The sequence below is a fragment of the Pituophis catenifer genome, unplaced genomic scaffold (genome assembly GCF_029215685.1).
Source record: "Pituophis catenifer annectens isolate HBS135680 unplaced genomic scaffold, rPitCat1.0.hap2 SCAF_1, whole genome shotgun sequence".
NCBI lineage: Eukaryota > Metazoa > Chordata > Lepidosauria > Squamata > Colubridae > Pituophis > Pituophis catenifer.
The window spans coordinates 178,084,414-178,102,459 of NW_027256881.1; the positions used below are offsets into that span (position 1 = coordinate 178,084,414).

Here is an 18,046-nt window from a genome sequence, read left to right on the forward strand (position 1 = left end):
GTTATCAATGGAGAATCAGCTCTCTCAAGACACAAAGACACCTAGTCCATCCACACACATCAATATACTGGCATACAAATGAACTAAATCTTCTAATAGTTGTGAAATCAGAGGTAGGAAACTACATACTGAGCCCTTTTGTATTTCCTTCCAGAAATCTTTACAATGCAACACTGTATGGTGCTCTATGAACCTTCGGCATCTTTTAAATTTGTCCATCTGCTCTTGTTATTAGAAAACAGAGAGAAGAGGAGAAAAACGGCTTCAGAACTGAAGCATCCTTATAAGCAGCTGAAAAGAATATTCATAAAGGATTCAGATTAGGACAATAACAAGTTCCAGGTCATACTTTGAAAGGAACACATCTCAATGATACTGCAGAATATTTCCAATTCTTCAGTTCAGAGGAAATCTTAGCAAAGGACCTGTATATTGACTGTACCCTTAATAGCATGAATTTTGTGCCTTTTCTAAAATCATTTTCTCCCCCCCTTCCCCCCAAGACCATTTGGCTGTCTTTTTTGTGCCTGTGTAATTGCAAATAGCCCTGAGTGGCACTTTGTGATGTGCGTAGAAATACTGCTGAGTCTTTATCTACCATCCTGTTTAAGCACTTTAAAAAAAAACAACACACTCTTATTCTTCAATACTTAAAGGTCATGTACCATTTGTATGAGTTTGCAGTACAGCTGGGTACATGTTCTGGTCATAGATTGGCCAGCGTTAATGAGCACTTTTTGTGGAATGACTTATAGCATCTTCATAGCATCACCCAGCCAGTGCTGAAGAAATATAAAGCTTGTTTTTATTACCGTATGTTGGCAAAATAATGGGTGGATGACTCTAGAATATGCTATAGGTTGAGAGTGCAGAAATGACTTCAGAGGGACTAACTGTAAGATGAAGTCAGCCATAAAATATCAACAACAGTCCAGCTTTCAATTATACAGCTGCAGTCACAGAGTCCTTCTGCCTTGGATCTTGATACCTGCATTGGTACTGATCAGGAGTGCTTTGTCGGTGTCCTATTCTGCCCACTTCATTATAAGGTGGAGCTCTGTGGCCTTGTGGTGGGGACGGTGGTACATCTTGGCGGAGAGGTCCTTTGTGCTGAATTACTGGCTGAGGTGGGAAATACTGTGAATACCATAACTCTGTTGCTCTTGGGCCATCTGGTGGATGAAGGTAGCTCCCTTTGGAGGGATGACCTGCAGGTTGGCTTGCAGGAGAGTAGGGAAGATCTCTTTCTTTGTGTGCTATCCGTAGCCCTGTTAAATATTCCATTGGTTCTACAGATCCATGCCTAGGAAGAAAAATAGAAAGGGTGGGGGGGGGAGAGAAGATGTCAGTAAATAGTCTTGCATCAGCTTCATCTAAAATACAGCAATTGTTTTAGGCAAGAAATGTCATTTCGAATAATTTACAAAAGTCCCACAGAATAGAAACTGAAGCTCTGGACTGGTAAAACACAAAGGAAGCCAGTGGAAAAATCCAGCCTCCACATAATGCAGCTTCTTCATCAAAAGGTTCAAGCTATTCATGATTTATTTGCAAAACTGTACTGAAAGCACTTTCTTTTTTTGTAAGAAAGTAAAGTCTTTTTAATAAAGTATACTTGTGTCTTGTCTAGCCTGAAGATATATTGATGACTTTAGTCTGTATCTCAGCAACCCATAAGGCTCATGTACAATTCACACCTCAAAGCTGATTTGCCCATGTTCTCGCCTCAAACATGCCAGTCCATAAAACTCTTGAAGGCCCACAATTAGAAATTCCCATAAAAATATTAAAGATAAGAGGATATAGTATCTGTTTAGTGAGCTAGCTGCCAATGACATTTTTCTCTCTGTGTGTGCAGCAGCCATGTAACCTGTGGGTATATGTATGATCTTGTATACGCTTCTCAACTTGCTTCCATTAATTTATATTTGACAAGATTTGGATCATTGGAAAACTCACGCCATGGACTGCCAGGGGAGAGCTGATGATGGGGTCATTCTAAAGGTTTTCTTCCCCAAATTTAGATTTATATTAAAGAGATATTCTCCCTAAAGCCAGGACAAATGATACATGGAATAAAGAAGTGTTGTATCTAGATGTCAACTCTGACATGATGAAAGTTTGACCTATTAGGAACTGTTCTCTGAAGAGTGAAATGCTTTTTCAGTTACAGAAAGAACTCTGGATGTCTTTGAACTGACTTGCTGACTGTAACATTGAAAAATCAAAAGAGTTCATGTCTTAGTGCTAGGTTTGTCAGATCCAACATGTCATATTTTCCACTCTTTCATGAACCTCAGACAGTGTTTCAAATGTTGTATTCTTCTGCTAAATTTGTGCAATTCATGTAATTTGTGCAATTATGTTTCATGCATTTGATCCAGTTTGCCAAAGAAAAAAGTGAAGCACTGGAGAATAGCCAAGGGAGAGCTTCTCCTAGGAGTAGAGATATTTAGAAAGCATAAGACAAATTTTTTGCATAAGCAAAAGTGAGATATTATACTTACAGATTTTTTTTCTAAAAGAGGCAAGGGAGCTGTAGTGGGTGGGCAAAGATTCAAAGTGAATATGAAACAGATGGATGGACAGACAGAAAGACAGATAATCAGCCTAAATCAATCAGCTGCAAGATGAAGGTGTCTTCACTTAACATTATGAACCATAGAGAAAGGATTTTAGACTTCCTAGAGAATGACACCAATTATTCCAAATCACCATCACTTCCATGCCTAAAAGTAGACCAGAATTTGGGTCTTCTCATTCCCAGTGCAGTACTTTAACCAATGCATCACATTGTCTTACACACACACACACACACACACACCAGTGGTGGGTTCCACTTACCTTCACTACCGGTTCGCTATCATGAACGTGTGCAAGCTTTGTGCACATGCATCACTTCTGCGCATCCACATCACTTCTGCACATGTGCAGAACCTTCTGCGCATGCAGACCATCTGTGATGACATCTGGACGGGTGGGCAGAGCCACCCAGAGCCTGTGTGTGTGTGTGTGTGTGTGTGTGTGTGTGTGTGTGTGTCTGTCTGTCTGTCTGTCTGTCTCTCAGTGGTGGGTTCCTACCGGTTCGCACGAACCGGGACAAACTGGTAGGAACCCACCACTGAGAGACAGACAGACAGACAGACAGACAGACAGACAGACAGACAGACAGACACACACACACACACACACACACACACACACACAGAGAGAGACACAGAATTATGTTTCTTCTTAAACTAGGAAGGAAGGGAGTTTGCATGTAGTTACTTATGTTAAGTAATTTGTGGTCTTTGACTTGATGCTTGATGCAAAAGCCATGCATTGTTAGAGTTCCATCTGGATAAAAAAAAAGTACCTATTAGTTCAAGTCATCTATAACTTTGGGCTACAGAGTCATTCAAAGGAGAGCTCTACTTCTCCTTTCTAGAAAAGTGGCAGAAATATTGAGTCTCTGTTGGCAGTTTAGAATTAGCTTAAAATGGTTCTTTGATCTGGCTTTCTTGCTAGATGTGTAGGTAGAATATATATTTCCTTTTTGTTTTGTTTTGTTTTTTGCTTTGTCAGCCACAGCCATCTTGATAAAGATGGACCTTGTCAGTCACGTTTTAGCTAACTCCAGCTTAGATTACTGTCACATGAAATGTGCTCCCCAAGGGAGCAGGCTTGTCATCCATGTCTTTTCAATGCTATGCTGACAATCTTATCTCAGACATTTCTATAGTGCTATTATCCCTATGATGTTGGCCGCCTGCGTTATATTGGAACAGAATCTTTTTAATGACTTTTCTGTACTATTTATTAACTATACATATTTTTTTTCTTTTTAAATTACTTCAGTAACTTTGTGGTATGCTCAGAAAATTCAGCTGATGTACAACCTTAACTTAGCAGATACGATCTACAAGTCAATCAATGCAGTCAGAAATTACTCAGAAACTGTTATTAGTTCAAATGTTGCAGTTTACTTGCTGCTGGGAAATAAGCATTTTGGCAAACTATAGCAACATAGCACATCCAAATTTAGAGCAGAGAGACCTATTCTTGACCAACAAACAAGTCAATAAATAAGCAAGGTATTGGTTAGGGTTAGGGTTAACTCAGTTCAGGATGATAAATAAAGGAAAGAAAGAACATACGCACACAATACAGGTAGTCCTTGATTTAAACCATATGTTTAATGACCATTTGAAGTTAGAATGGCACTGAAAAAAGTGACTTATGACCATTTTTCACACTAACAACCATTGCATCTCCATAGACACATGTTCAAAATTCAGATGCTTGGCCACTGGCTAATATTTATGATGGTTGCTGTTTTCCAGACTCATGTGATCACCTTTTGCAACCTTCTTACAAGCAAAGTCAATGGGGAAGCCAGATTCACTTTGCAACCGTGTTACTAACTTAACAACTAGCAGTGATTCACTTAACAATTGTGGCAAGAAAGATAATAAAATGGGACCAAATTCACTTAACAACAAGGACTACTTGTAGTCCCTTCTTGATCTAATGCTACTTTCAATCATAAAGAAAGTATCCTGAATTAGGGGATAGAAAGAGAACCGATTGTCTTGAAACGTGGTTGCAGTAGTACAGGTGGCAGCAGTAGTTCCCACCACACATGTCGGCTTGTAGTCCATTCAGCATCTCTGAGGGTGGCTTTAGACCTTCAACACTTGGTCTGGAGTCTCTCACAGCAAACAGGGAGGGCCTGTCTTTTATAATGTTCTGTTTTTAAAGTGAAGAATCTCATGGGAGTACAGGAGCCCTGAAAGTCCAAGGCCTGGAATTTTTCCTCTTTCTCTTTCCACTTTAAATAGGAAACATTTGCACTAAGCAATTCCAGTGGGAGAACGCAGGTTCATTTCAAGGCAGATAATGTTTGCGTGTTGCTTATGTTTGGTGATTTATCCTATGGGCTTAAATGAGTCCAGCAGGAAGAAAAAACACACATTATGTTTCATGTCATGTAAAACAATGCTTGGTGAGTCTGGAGCACAGCACAGACACGAATCACTAGACAAATAAGATGAGGGTCAGAAATGTGCAATTTCAGATAAGAGTAGAATGATCAGCAATTTGCTTCTTCTTTTTTAAAGTTATTATTTTGGCATGCCAGAACATGGCATTTAAAAGTGCTGAGCAACAAAAGTAGGTTATCATGGTTTTAACTCAGACTGGTTAGTGCAGGAAGCTGGAGGAATTTCATATACTCCTAGAGTCTTAGCAGGTAGGGAAGATTATGAGATCTTGTAACTATATGAATGAAGCATTAAATGTTGCCTCACTTTTTGATGAAATGAACTAAGCAACAAAAGAGACTGAAACTAGATGGAATACCCCCAGGATTGACTTTGTACTCCTTTTTTTTGAAGGGCTTTATCTAAATTGTAGTGAGAGTCTGAATATCTAGAATGATCAGCCTGAAACAATAAATGTGGTGATGTAGCTACTTTAGCTAATTTGAGTAAAATAAAGTTCTCTTAATTTTGTTGGACTGACAATATTGTTAGTATTTTCTTTGCTTTGCTTTCCCCCCCCCCCTCCGTTTTTTTCTTTGTGTGTGTAGAAAATGATGACTTTAGGGGAATTTTATCTGGTCTAAAAAAAAGTGGAGATAGTTCATAGAATAAGACAAAAATAAGATAGAAATACACATACTGGCCCTAATTGAAGTCTCATGACTAATCTGGAGAACAAGTGGAAAAAATGTTGCTAACACAAACCTACTATTTGTTGTGTTAAGAAGGTGATTTACAGAAGTTACTTTGATGGACTGTTTTGAGTGCAGGCTGTGGAAAAAGGGAAAAAGGATTTTAATTAGGGTGTTTTTGAAATAAACATACAGAGTGTTATTTCTGTTACTCTTGGGGAGAGATGAAGCACTATTCAGGATATTAACCCTCTTCTATCCTCCCTAATTTTTATATACTAATATAAAAGTACTAATGTACTAATTAGAGGACTAATTTTTTAAAAGGTTGTTAGAAGAAATAGTAAAAATTATTGCCAGAGTTCTAAAGACTTTGAAATCTTGCCAAGGCAGCCCCCAACAGCCACAACTGGGCTAAATTATATGTTTATATTGAAATATAATTCCTTTTTGTGTAAAATTGTGAATATAGAAACTAAGCTGCTGTTTCAAAAAATGTCACAAAATCACGTTGGTGCTGAAATGGGCTTCTTTTCATATATGCAGTCTGTAGTTGTCATTTGTTTTCAAGTTGTGCATTTTCTTTTCTTATTGATGGTGGTCAGCAGTGTGGAAGGGTTGAGAAAAGTGCACATGATAATATCAAGACACAGGAAAAGTGGAGCTGTCATCTTAGCATGGAAAGCAGAGCAATGGCTGTGAGAGATTTACTTTTATTACATTTTATTTTGATTTACATTTTATTTTTCTGATAAAAGAAAAATAAGGAGAGAGCCTGATAAAAGTGTATAGCTACAGAAATATAAACATACTTATGTTTATACTCGCCTTTACTTGACTTTACACAATGCCTTACTTGTTGCTACTTTCCCTAAAGAAACAACACACATGCAGACTGAGAATTCACTTATGTGTCTTTTACTTTTCCCTTTCCAAACATAAGGAAAAGCAATACTGTTTTTCACTTTGCAAAAATGGCTTATCTCCAAGGAGGTCCTAATGAATTTTATTCTTGGCTCTTATTGTTTTTGTTGACTCCTGCAGGCCCCAGAGTTCAGAAGCCCGGTTCATGCCTCCACAGTGACCCATGCTTTGGAGGGTACACAAGTCTCTCAGATCAACAGGGAAGGCAGAAAGTCAGTGACCCATGGGATTCATCCAAAATGTCTGCTGCACCGAAATTTCTGCCACTCAGAAAACATGTGAGGAACATTCCCCATAAGGGAAAGAATGAGAAGAAAAACTATCCTCAGGAATTTCAACAGGTCACAGAAGATTTAACAATATGGGAAATTTAATAACCCCAGAGAGCAAATGGAAAACTGATGCAGTCTCCAGCGTACGTAATTTTGTCAATTAGATCAGCTGCCCATATCATCTGGCAATGTGAAGAAAAGTAACAGTGACATTACTTTTACCTGGCAGGCAAAGTGGCAGGTGAAGTTGTTGAAACTGAGCAAGTATTGCAAGAGTGTAAAGACAAAGATACTCATATGTGTTAGTCTCTCAGGCTCCTGGCATTTCCCTTGCTTCTAGGGGATAAGCAAGTATGATCTTTTGTACATGCAACATGAACATGTAACCAGAAATTCCACAGATATATGTCACCTTAAAGCACTAGAACAAATAGGGGAAAATAAATGAATGTGATTATAGTCTTATGCCTTTAAATTTTTGGCCCTTTCTCCTAGGTATATATGTTTAGGACCTTCTATTCCCTTCCATGAATAGAGGGAAACTATCTAAATAGAGAGACCCTCTATCTGGGGAAACTCTGCTGAGGATCCTGGTTTTCTAAAGTCCTCATTTATATGGAGGAGCTCAAATGATACAAGAAGTTTTCCACTGAAAACAGGTCAGTCTCTACTGTTGGAGGGACACAGGAGGAGGCCAGGCTAATCAACTCATCCTGCCTTTGTTGAAAGGATAGCTCTGGCTTTCTCCCATTTCTTGCCTCTTCTCAGCTCCTTGCTTTTATTATATGCTCCATGCGCACACACACACACACACACACACACACACACACACACACACCCCTTTTGTTCACTTCCAACAACATCTTTTCTTACACATACTCAATCTCAAGAGGAGAGCAGGGATAGAGTGTCCCTCTTCATCTCCTTGAATGCCTCTTTCCAGCTACTTGCTTTCATTATCTGCACCTCCTGCTTATTTGCTCACTTTTAAGAGCATCTTCCTCTAATAATGTATTCTTGTCAAAGATAAATACATCCATTAACAAGGAAACAGTAAAGAAATGCCTTTTCTTCTTTCAGGTTAATATGTGACCAACTAAAAAAGTGTGCCCATTCAAATTTTCAGAAAATTAGTCTTGTTCAAGGTCTTGAAAATGAAGAGGAAAACAAAACAAAACAAAACAAAACAAAACAAAACAAAACAAAACAAAACAAAACAAAACAAAACAAAACAAAACAAAACATGGGTTTTGCATTGTACTGGACCAATAAGCAATAAGAACCAGTCTTCCAGAAAGTGCATCTCAACTGTATTTTCTCAAACTATATATTTCAAATGCTTAAAAGTCATTAAAAAGCAATCAAGTTAAAATGATAAGGTATGATTTTAGCTCAGGCTACAGAATTCAAAAACAATGTTTTGCTTGTTCTGCTTTTGATATATTCATTACTGTAATAAAACCAATCATTTGAACTGGGTCATTTCCCCAAAGGTTCAAAATCAGAACCAGCGAAAGCATATAAAACAGAATCATTAGACAAATTGATTGACAAATTGACAAATCATTAGACACTTAGAACTATTTGTACCCGAACATTCAGCTTTATGAGTTAAAAATAATGTAAGTTATTCCCAGTTTACTGATGGTATAGTCTAGCAGAAAAAATTTGGTTCTTGGGTGGGCTTAGCTCAAAGCCATATCATGGAGTCATGCTGTGGATTGCATTACTCTTATGCTCAGTCCTCCATTTTCAAAAGGGGAAATCTGAGGTAATCTCACCAAAGATTATGAAGCACTTGTAAACTACAGATGCTCCAGAAATAATGAAGTTCATAGTTCAGTTAAGCCCTATTTCATCATTTTTCTTTAGTAAACTAAAAAGAAAATATACCTCTGACCAGGCGCAAGATTGCAGGGGTCTTAATCTGACTGAGACGTTTTCCTTTATCACTGGACTGAGATGTGATTTGGAATTTCTAATGCAATTTTGAATCCTTTAATTCCATAGTCACATTGTTTAGAATTCTTTTATTCATGTGAGATGTTTACTCTTGATGTAAATATATGCTATCTCACAGCTTCTAATCTAATGTCAAAAACTATTTCAAAGCATAGAATAAGGCCTGCAGTATTTATTTCTTTTACCTGAGATAACAGTTGCCAGTGGTACAGAACTTGACTCTCAGTGTAGAGAAAGTCTGAATCATACAAGTCCTTGCCTGTAGCCCAGAAACAGATTTACACCCTTAATGAGAACCAGACCGCAGAGAACTCCTGTGCAAAATCCAGCACTCTGCCAGTGCTGGTTCCAATGCTGGAATAGACACTGATCTTCATTATATGCTTTGCAAAAGTGCTACATAAGAGGCATATGGTAAGGACATGAGGCAACAATTCCAATCTTACTCTTTGGGGGCCTTAGGAAGAGATAAATGTTAGGGGCAAGAGGCAGACCTTACACTGCCAGAGATCTTCCATAAGATCTTAACCTTCCATAAACAACTTGCAGGTGTCTGGATATAAGTAAGTGTTTTCAAAGAGAACTCTGCCGTTATCATTTTGATAGGGAGGAAGGTGTTCAATGACTTTGTCCTATTGTTCCAACAGGTTTAGTTCTTCTCTATTACAAGTAGCCAAACAGCAGCATGATACAAAGTTAAGAGATGGTTCCTTCCAAAACCCAAGCCCAAAGAATCTTAGACAATCTATTGCACAAATCTCTGATGTCCTCAGCGCTTACTATATTTACTCAATAACCCAAGTTCAGAGTGTAGAGAGAAGTCCTTTTGTGGGACAAATGCCCAGTAGTAGTAGCAATAGCACTTAGACTTATATACCACTCCACAGTGCTTTACAGCATTCTCTGAGCAGTTTACAATGTCAGTGTATTGCCCCCAACAATCCGGACCCTCATTTTACTGACCTCGGAAAGATGAAAAGCTGAGTCAGCTTTGAGCTGGTCAGGATCGAACTCCTGGCAGGGGGCAGAGTTAGTCTGCAAAGCTGCATTCTAACCACTGTGCCACCAGGGCTCTTTCTGTTCATTCATAAGGCTTCTGATCATTTGTTCTGATCATTTGTTAGTAAGGAACCAGGTAGAGAATTTGAAAGCGGGATCTTCCAAGAGAAGTTGCGGTCAGAAAATTGGACCTGTATACAGGAACATTTTTACATGCATAAAGTTTATTAGATTAGATGTTTGTGCGTATGTGCACAACTGTACTTATCTAGGAGCAAACCTATCGGCTACAGCTTATTGAAATCAATTTGGAAATCTTCAGAATAGGCTGGCTTCTTCTCAAATGTCCTTGGTTTTAGTAATTTTAAAATAACATTTAGAGAAGAGGGCCATGCTTTTCACATTTAGAAACGTCAGGGTCCCAAACTGCTAAAGGAAAACATAGATGCTAAAAGGAAACACATTCTGCTTGTTGCTGTTGATGTCCATGAAAAACTCTTGCACCTCATAGTACAAAGCAGATGTTTAGTAACTGCCATCCAATCCTTGCACATGCCACACACAGACTATTTATGAGTTGCTCTTGTAAAGGTGCTGTCTCCTCCTATTCTTTATCAACAAAGTGTGGCTACAAAAATCAGACAATGTAAACTCTTACCATCTCAGCCTCTCCTGCAGCACATGCCATGCACTAGAGGCTGTTTGTATTTCGAGGAGTCTGTTTGGAATTCCTGCCGTGTCAGATTTCCAGTTTCTAGACCTCACATGCAGCACTGCCACTAAGCAGGATTAGCAAGCTACTAGGCAGCATTATATATTACAGAGTTCTGATTTCTTTAGGCTTTACAGAAGAGATCATTTGATGACTTAAGATGCTGAGTGGAGAACAAATGTAACAAAATAAAAGGCTTCACATACCACTTTTCTTTGCATCAATCTAAAAAAAAAACCTACATGAGTTCCTTCGCTATGCTGATAGCATAATTTGGATAAGGACATGTTTAAAGAAAATTGAAGAAGATAAGTTGGGCTAGCTTATCTTCTCCTTTGTGCTACTGCAGTTAGGTCCAATTCCACTCACAATCCAGACATCATAGAGTGAAAAAGTGGGCGAGAAATGGGGGTTGCTGCTCTGATTCAAACTATTTTCCTGTCTAACCCACAGAAATACAATGAATGATGCTGGCAGTACTGCTTCCACTGAACTCTTGGGTGATAGTTGATGTCTGATTAGAAGCCTTGAAATGCGAAGCTGAACCTCTACTAACAACTTGTGATAGGAATAGCTGTCAAACAAAATAACTCAACCTGATTGCTTTAAGTAGTGAAATCATTCAATTAGAAAAGTCAGTAGTAGCAAACTTCAGTACACAGTCAGATTATTTTCTGTGCAGAAGACAGAAGGCTTCCTATTATTTTCTATGATTTTTTCCCAATAATGTCTTTGTTACCATGTCTAATTTAGTTAGCTTCTTTCCAAGTTTCTCTCTACCTATTTCCCCCACAACAACAACAGAATTATTGGCAAACTCAGAGTTGGGCTGAAAGAAAGTGATTGGCCCAAAATCCCGAAGCTAGCTTTCATGCTTAAGGCGGGACTAGAATTTATAATCTTCTGGTTTCTATCCATGGCTTTAACCACTAGACCAAATTGGCTCTGTTATTAGGCCTGTAAAATTTTAAATTTACTTGCGAGATGTTTCAAAAATAAAAAAATAAGGGAAAGAGACATTATAACAAAGAGTGTTAGAGTAGTTGTACAGATTAAATGTAAAATATTTATTTATTTTTATTTATTTATATTTAAATTTATATACTGCCCTTCTCCCGAAGGACTCAGGGCAGTGAACAGCCAAAGGTAAAAAACATAGAATACAGAAATTTAAAAGCAATTTAAAATATATTAAACAATTTGGCCCAACAATTAAAATACCCCATTTAAAATTAAAATTAAAATTAAACAATTGGAGAAGTTAGGCTAGCCCGGCTTGTTGAAATAAAAAAGTCTTGAGGGCCCAGCGGAAAGTACATAAATCCAGAATCGTCCGTATCTCCAGAAAGAGCTCGTTCCAGAGGGCAGGTGCTCTCACAGAGAAAGCTCTCCCCCGAGGGGCCGCCAGTCGACATTGTTTGACCGACGGCACCCCGAGGAGCCCCTCTCTGTGGGAGCATACTGGCCGGTGGGAGGCCCTCGGTGGCAGAAGATGATCTCGTAGATATCCAGGCCCTAAGCCATGGAGCGCTCTAAAGGTGGTCACCAACACCTTGAATCGCACCCTGAGGACCACTGGAAGCCAATGCAGCTCGCGCAGGAGAGGTGTTACATGGGAGCGCCATGACACTCCCATATCACCTGTGCGGCCGCATTCTGGACCAGTTGGAGCCTCCGGGTGCTCTTCAAGGGGAGCCCTATGTAGAGAGCATTACAGTAGTCCAGGCAGGAAGTGACGAGGGCATGAGTGACCATGCGCAAGGAGTCCCGATCCAGAAACGGATGCAACTGGCGAATCAGGCGAACCTGATAGAAAGCCCCCCTGGCCACGACCGTCACATGTTCTTCTAAGGACAGCCATGCATCCAGGAGGACACCCAAGTTGCGAGCCCTCTCCGTGGGGGCCAACGACTCGCCTCCAATAATCAGAGATGGCACCAACTGACTATATCGGGACGCCGGGAGCCACAGCCACTCGGTCTTGGATGGGTTGAGCTTGAGCCTGTTTTTCCCCATCCAGATCCACTGCCTCCAGACACTGGGAGATCACGTCAAGGGCATCATTGAACTGGGTTTTCCAATGAACGTGGAACTTAGAATCAGTTGTTAAGAACTCCAAAAACAAAATGAGCAAAAAATATGCTGTTTGGAAAACATGTATTTGGTATTATATCCCATTGAACAAAGTGTGCTATTTATTTATTTATTTATTTATTTATTTATTTATTTATTTATTTGATTTCTATACCGCCCTACTCCCGAAGGACTCAGGGCGGTGCACAGCCAAACAATAAAAACACATACAATACAAAATTTAAAAAATAGAATAAAATCAGATTAAATAATTTTGGCCCCGACAAATTTAAAACCCCAAACTTTTAAAACCAATTTAAAATTAAATATATAAAATACTAAAAGATATTTAAAATTTTAAAAATCTTTTATAAAAGAGGGGGAAAATTAGGCCAGGCCGGCCTGGTGAAATAGTAAGGTCTTTAAGGCGCGGTGGAAGATGCGCAGATCCGGGATCCTCCGTATCTCTGGGGAGAGCTCATTCTAAAATATTAGTTTGGATGCAAATTAATCAATGAATGCACTAAAAATACAATAACTACTTGAATGAAATGAAGCTCAGAATGTTCAAAATAGAAACATCTTTTCTTTAAGTCTTAACAGTTCCTCCCTTGCTTAACCTGGGTGTTTTAGAGCTCGCCAGGATAATAGGCTATTAGGTGGCTATTAAGTACATTGAAAATAAAAAGCAAATTACATGAATGGTCCAATAGATTTTGGAATAAGCTACAAGGGAAAGTGACTATTGTTTGCCTAGCTTTCTTTACATACTGACAATCTTGGGCAATGCTGGCCTCCTTTCTATGATTCCCTCTTTGGAATTAAATAACTTATTGAAAAACATGCTGCTATTTTGTGACCTTTTCAAAAGCGAAAGGAGCTAAAGCCTAATGTAATGACTAGCTACTTAAATTAACAACATATGTTTTACTATATGCTGTACATTGTTTAATACAACATAATACCATGATTGTCATTAACCTCTTGGCATCAGGAATTCTCTTTTCCATGCCAAGTAATCCCGTCTTTTGTGTTGCAATCCTTTTGACCAGGTTTAGAATGTGGGTTCCTTCTTTCTACTCTTTGTTCCTCAAATTGGTATGAGCTGAGATCTTTATGTTAACAAAAAGCATTCAGCCCTGTGGAAAGAGAGCCTTGCATTTTACTGAATTAACCTTTCGGACCAATCTAGAGATGGAGTATTAGAGAATTCCTAGGTGAAGGAAGCAAAATTGCCACCTTGGAATGGCCAAAACTTTAAGGATCAAACCAAAGTAGCAATCCCATCCCAACAGATTGTTGGCTTGAATTATGCACTTTGTTCAAAGATGGAGAAAATGCTTGATATTATTGAGGAGAGGCAACCAATTCTCAGTAGCAAGAAATTGAAATAAGGTCTGGTATTTCCTATTTAGTTCTAAGCAGCTGCAGTCAGTGACAATCTGTTAGAATTTGGGTATCCTGGTTTACTTATTTCCCCAGCTGTCATCCCACACTATTTTTCTTCATGGAAAAAGAAATTTGCATGATCCTAATGAAATCTAAATATAATAAGTAAATATATAAATGGAAAAGGTACAGATTTAGAAAGAACAAACTGGAGTCCAGCTTGCATCAGATGTATAATTAATGTTAATGAGGCACCTGATATCAGAAACTAAGGAGAACAGGTCTGAAGGTGAGCTTGTTAGTAGCTGGCAAGATTAAGCCTTGTTAGTGCATTTAAAATAAAATTCTTTGATACTCTCTAATGAAAATATCCTTCTCTAGCATGCATTGAGAAAGCCAGCAATATTGGCTATAAGGGGAAGGGGTGTACTGCAGATGAGTTACATATTTAAAAACTGCTTTTTGCTAGTGCTTTCCCTACAGTGCAGAGATTTTAACAGAGTATGTAAAACAAGTTCACATATAAAAACACATTTTAATCAGTTCCTATTTTGTACACGAAAAATCAGCTGCACTTTTAAAAGAATTTTCCACAAACAATAGAAGCCATTAGCAGATCTCCTTAAGTTGTAACAAGTGGTACAGAAGATTCTAGCTATTTAAATGTTAAATTATTATTATTTTTATTCACATAAAGCCTGATTTTTAGAAGATGGATAAAATACTATAAAAGGTTATTAATATACTACAGAACATTTTAAAATTATCTTTTATCTTAATTAGAGCATTCATTGCTGTTTCCTCTTCAGTGCTCATCTGCCCTATCATTCTGCAATTATACAAAAAGTTTCACTGAACTCAGAAGAGTTAGTTATTTAGAAATGTCCCTCAATTTTAGACTTTAATTTCCAAATATAGTAATTCAAGCATATTTGCTAAAACATCTTTATTTCTTGTCATACCTAAAGCTCAAAACAAAGTTCACCATCTTTGTTTAAAATATTTTTGACTTTTCATTAGACATTGCACTGTGTATGTTTACCTATAGTTTTTTTTTAATATAACAGAAATAATGGATCATTATTTCTATTTCCTCAACATGACATTTATCTGCTGGGTTATATAAAAGTGGTCAGTAAGAAGGTACTTTGAGATGAAATACTTGATTTTATATTATGGCCCACCATGTTATTGTTATTTTCCCAATTTTGGAATGCTCCTTCTAGTTATCCACATTCCCCTAATTCAAGAAAAAGCCGTTCCAGTGAATATTTGTAGCAAATGCTACAGGAAACAGCCATCAACTGTCACCTTTGCAACTTGCTTTGGTCCTACCTGAACCAAGGATCTCTTCAAAAAGAAGAAAAAAATTCAAAGCTTGAATAAGTGACAAGATAATGATGATGATAATGATGATGATTTGTCATAAGATAATGTTCAGATAGTACACTGAAAGTCAGGATGGGAGGCACCCATTTACATTTTATAATTAATTTGTTTATGGATCTTAATTTGCAGTTTGTTAAAAAAAACCATCAAACTGCAATCATTAGCAATGATAAATTGGTCTTAATGATGATAAATACCAACTATCAATGGTACATGATTGGTATATTTAGGTTCTCCTTGGTCACCAGTATTCATCTGTGCTAAAGAGAGAATACAACTGGATGTTTCCTGCTTTCCTACATCTATCAAAGAGTTAACTTCAGACTGCTGCATGGTTGGAATGTAAATACAACTCACTAAGTGACCATAACTATTTTGAGTATTTAGAGAACCTCGTAATCCTCCTCCAAATATTGCTGGGCAACAGTATGATCTGAAGAAAAGATGCGATTTGTATGTATTTTTACAGGCAATCATGCTGTGGATTGGTCTTCCTGTCAGGCTGCTGATATCCTCTTTCTTTTCCTTTCCACTCTTTCTTTGAGGAAGATTAATAGCATTTCTCACCACTCTTCCTTCCTCTTTCTTTTTTTGATGAGAAGCTTCTATCCTATCTCTGAATTTTGCATTGCACCACGGTGACTATAAAAGGTTAGGAAATTTAGGGGATGGGCACAGCCATTCAAGGGAATGGCCATTCAAGGGAAACTACATTTAAATAATGTATTACTATATTACTTGATGATGTAGTGATATACTACTTTTGGTGATGTACATGTAGCTATTCACTGGATGCTTAAGATATAATCCATTTTATTCCAAGAGGGTGACACTCCTCCCCACCCCCAGGAACCGTTAGCTGATTTAAGCCATTTTTGACATAGGGATGGAAATTTTATCCTTAGCAAAGATCTTGGAATGATAAAATTGGTAGCATGCATGTGCTTCTTAGTATGTTTTGAATACTAAACTCATCAAAAGCACAAGAAGCACTAATCCTAATTAGTGGGAATGCTAATAAAAGAATTTCATGTCATACTGTTGATGTGCTGTTCTTAATTACAATTTCTCATTCTTTTTCACGATTAAAGATGACTGTTCTAAAAAGTACAAGTACCATCTCTCCTAGAAATGAACTTTTTCCCACTTGTGTTCCTGATTAAAAGGGATTGATCAGACCATATTATTTGAGTGATGTTTAAACTTCATTGATTATGTATTTGTTTATGGGCTCAGTTTAAAACACTGGTTCTTATTGTTAAAGGTTCTAAATTGGATACTTTGAGGATTACTGAAATAAATAAAATAGAGAGAACTTTGACTGGATTGTATGGTTTTTATTAACCTGGCTGTATAATATAAGCATGTAAAGCAACTGCATTATTCAGGTTTCAAAAAAGTTTCTCTTTTCTATGTTGTTTCCCTGTTTAACATTTTATAAATTCTGCATTTAATTATTCCCAATTTTTTTAAATAAATGAATTCAACAATCCATTATTCGTACATTTACACAATGCATTTGATTTATTTCAGGATGATCTGTCTATTGCATAAACCCTCCCACCACCTAGCACTCCAGACAGCATTGCCAGCTTTTGACAATAAAATGTCCACAATTTGTCATCATGATTTTAGTTTATTTGGTGGATGGTGGTTAAACATAGGCTTTCCATTTCTAAACCTATACCCCGCCAGCCCTTAGTAAACCGAAAGAATATGACTGGTGTTCTCATAATGCTTCCAGGCAGCTTTCTGCAGCCTTTTGAAAAATGGGAGGGTGAGTTGTGATCATCAAGCTTCCACAAGTTGCCCATTACTATATGAACTGAAGAAGATATACAGAGCAATTCAGAAGTATAAAGGACTTATTCTCAGATAAATCAAAATAGCAGTCTTAATGATTAACGTCATAGAATTAGAGTACTTCTATGAAACTGAGTAAACAGAGTTCTGAACTCTTTTTAAATTATTCACTTAACTTTCAGATGCTTCTGTACTGTGTACATGATGTTCATTAAACTCAAGCTACTGTGACCACATTAAGTGTAATATATAGCTGTTTCAATGTGCAAACTATTTCAGTGTAGTATACAGTAGATCAATATTCTCTAATGTAAGTGAGAAATGCCTCTGCACAAACAAAGGAGGGTAACATTTCCTTAAACTGACATCTCTCACAATTTATAGAATATTGTTATTTTTTATTTATTTAATTTATATACAGTAGCTGGCCTTCTAACAAGCAAGTGATTCTAGATAAAGTACAATAAAACTAAAACAATAAATATCTAAAATCATTATCATTAATGATTATAAAAAATTAAACTATAAAAACAGCTAAAACAAAATTAATAGGCAAAGGGTGTTAATAGTAATAGAGTCACTCATCAGTTCACTCGTCTTCTGGGTCCTCCGACTTGCTGGCATAACCAGATCTTAAGGGACCTTTGGAAGCCTAGAAGCAATGAGACCATCCTTACCCAGGGGAGGGGTAAGTTTCCACAGTGTGGGGCTACTACCTAAGGCTCACCAAATGTAGCACCCTAGACAACAAGATCCATAACATACCCATCTATTAGATTTGGTGAGAAAGGTAGATGAAGTTTAGGAGACCTATTAGTTTGGGGAATACAACAGGAGCAGGAACAGGACATTGAAAAGCTACCTTGG

General features: G+C 37.7%; 1 protein-coding gene across 1 annotated transcript in view; it reads right to left on the bottom strand.

Annotated features, from left to right (window-relative positions):
• Positions 1 to 283: 283 nt before the first annotated feature.
• Positions 284 to 18,046, bottom strand: part of PARD3B (par-3 family cell polarity regulator beta) — a 582,830-nt gene continuing 565,067 nt past the window's right edge. The window contains exon 23 of the mRNA XM_070933224.1: positions 284 to 1,303. Coding sequence (XP_070789325.1) covers positions 943 to 1,303 — 361 coding nt within the window. The 3' untranslated portion in view covers positions 284 to 942. The remainder of the gene's footprint in view (positions 1,304 to 18,046) is intronic.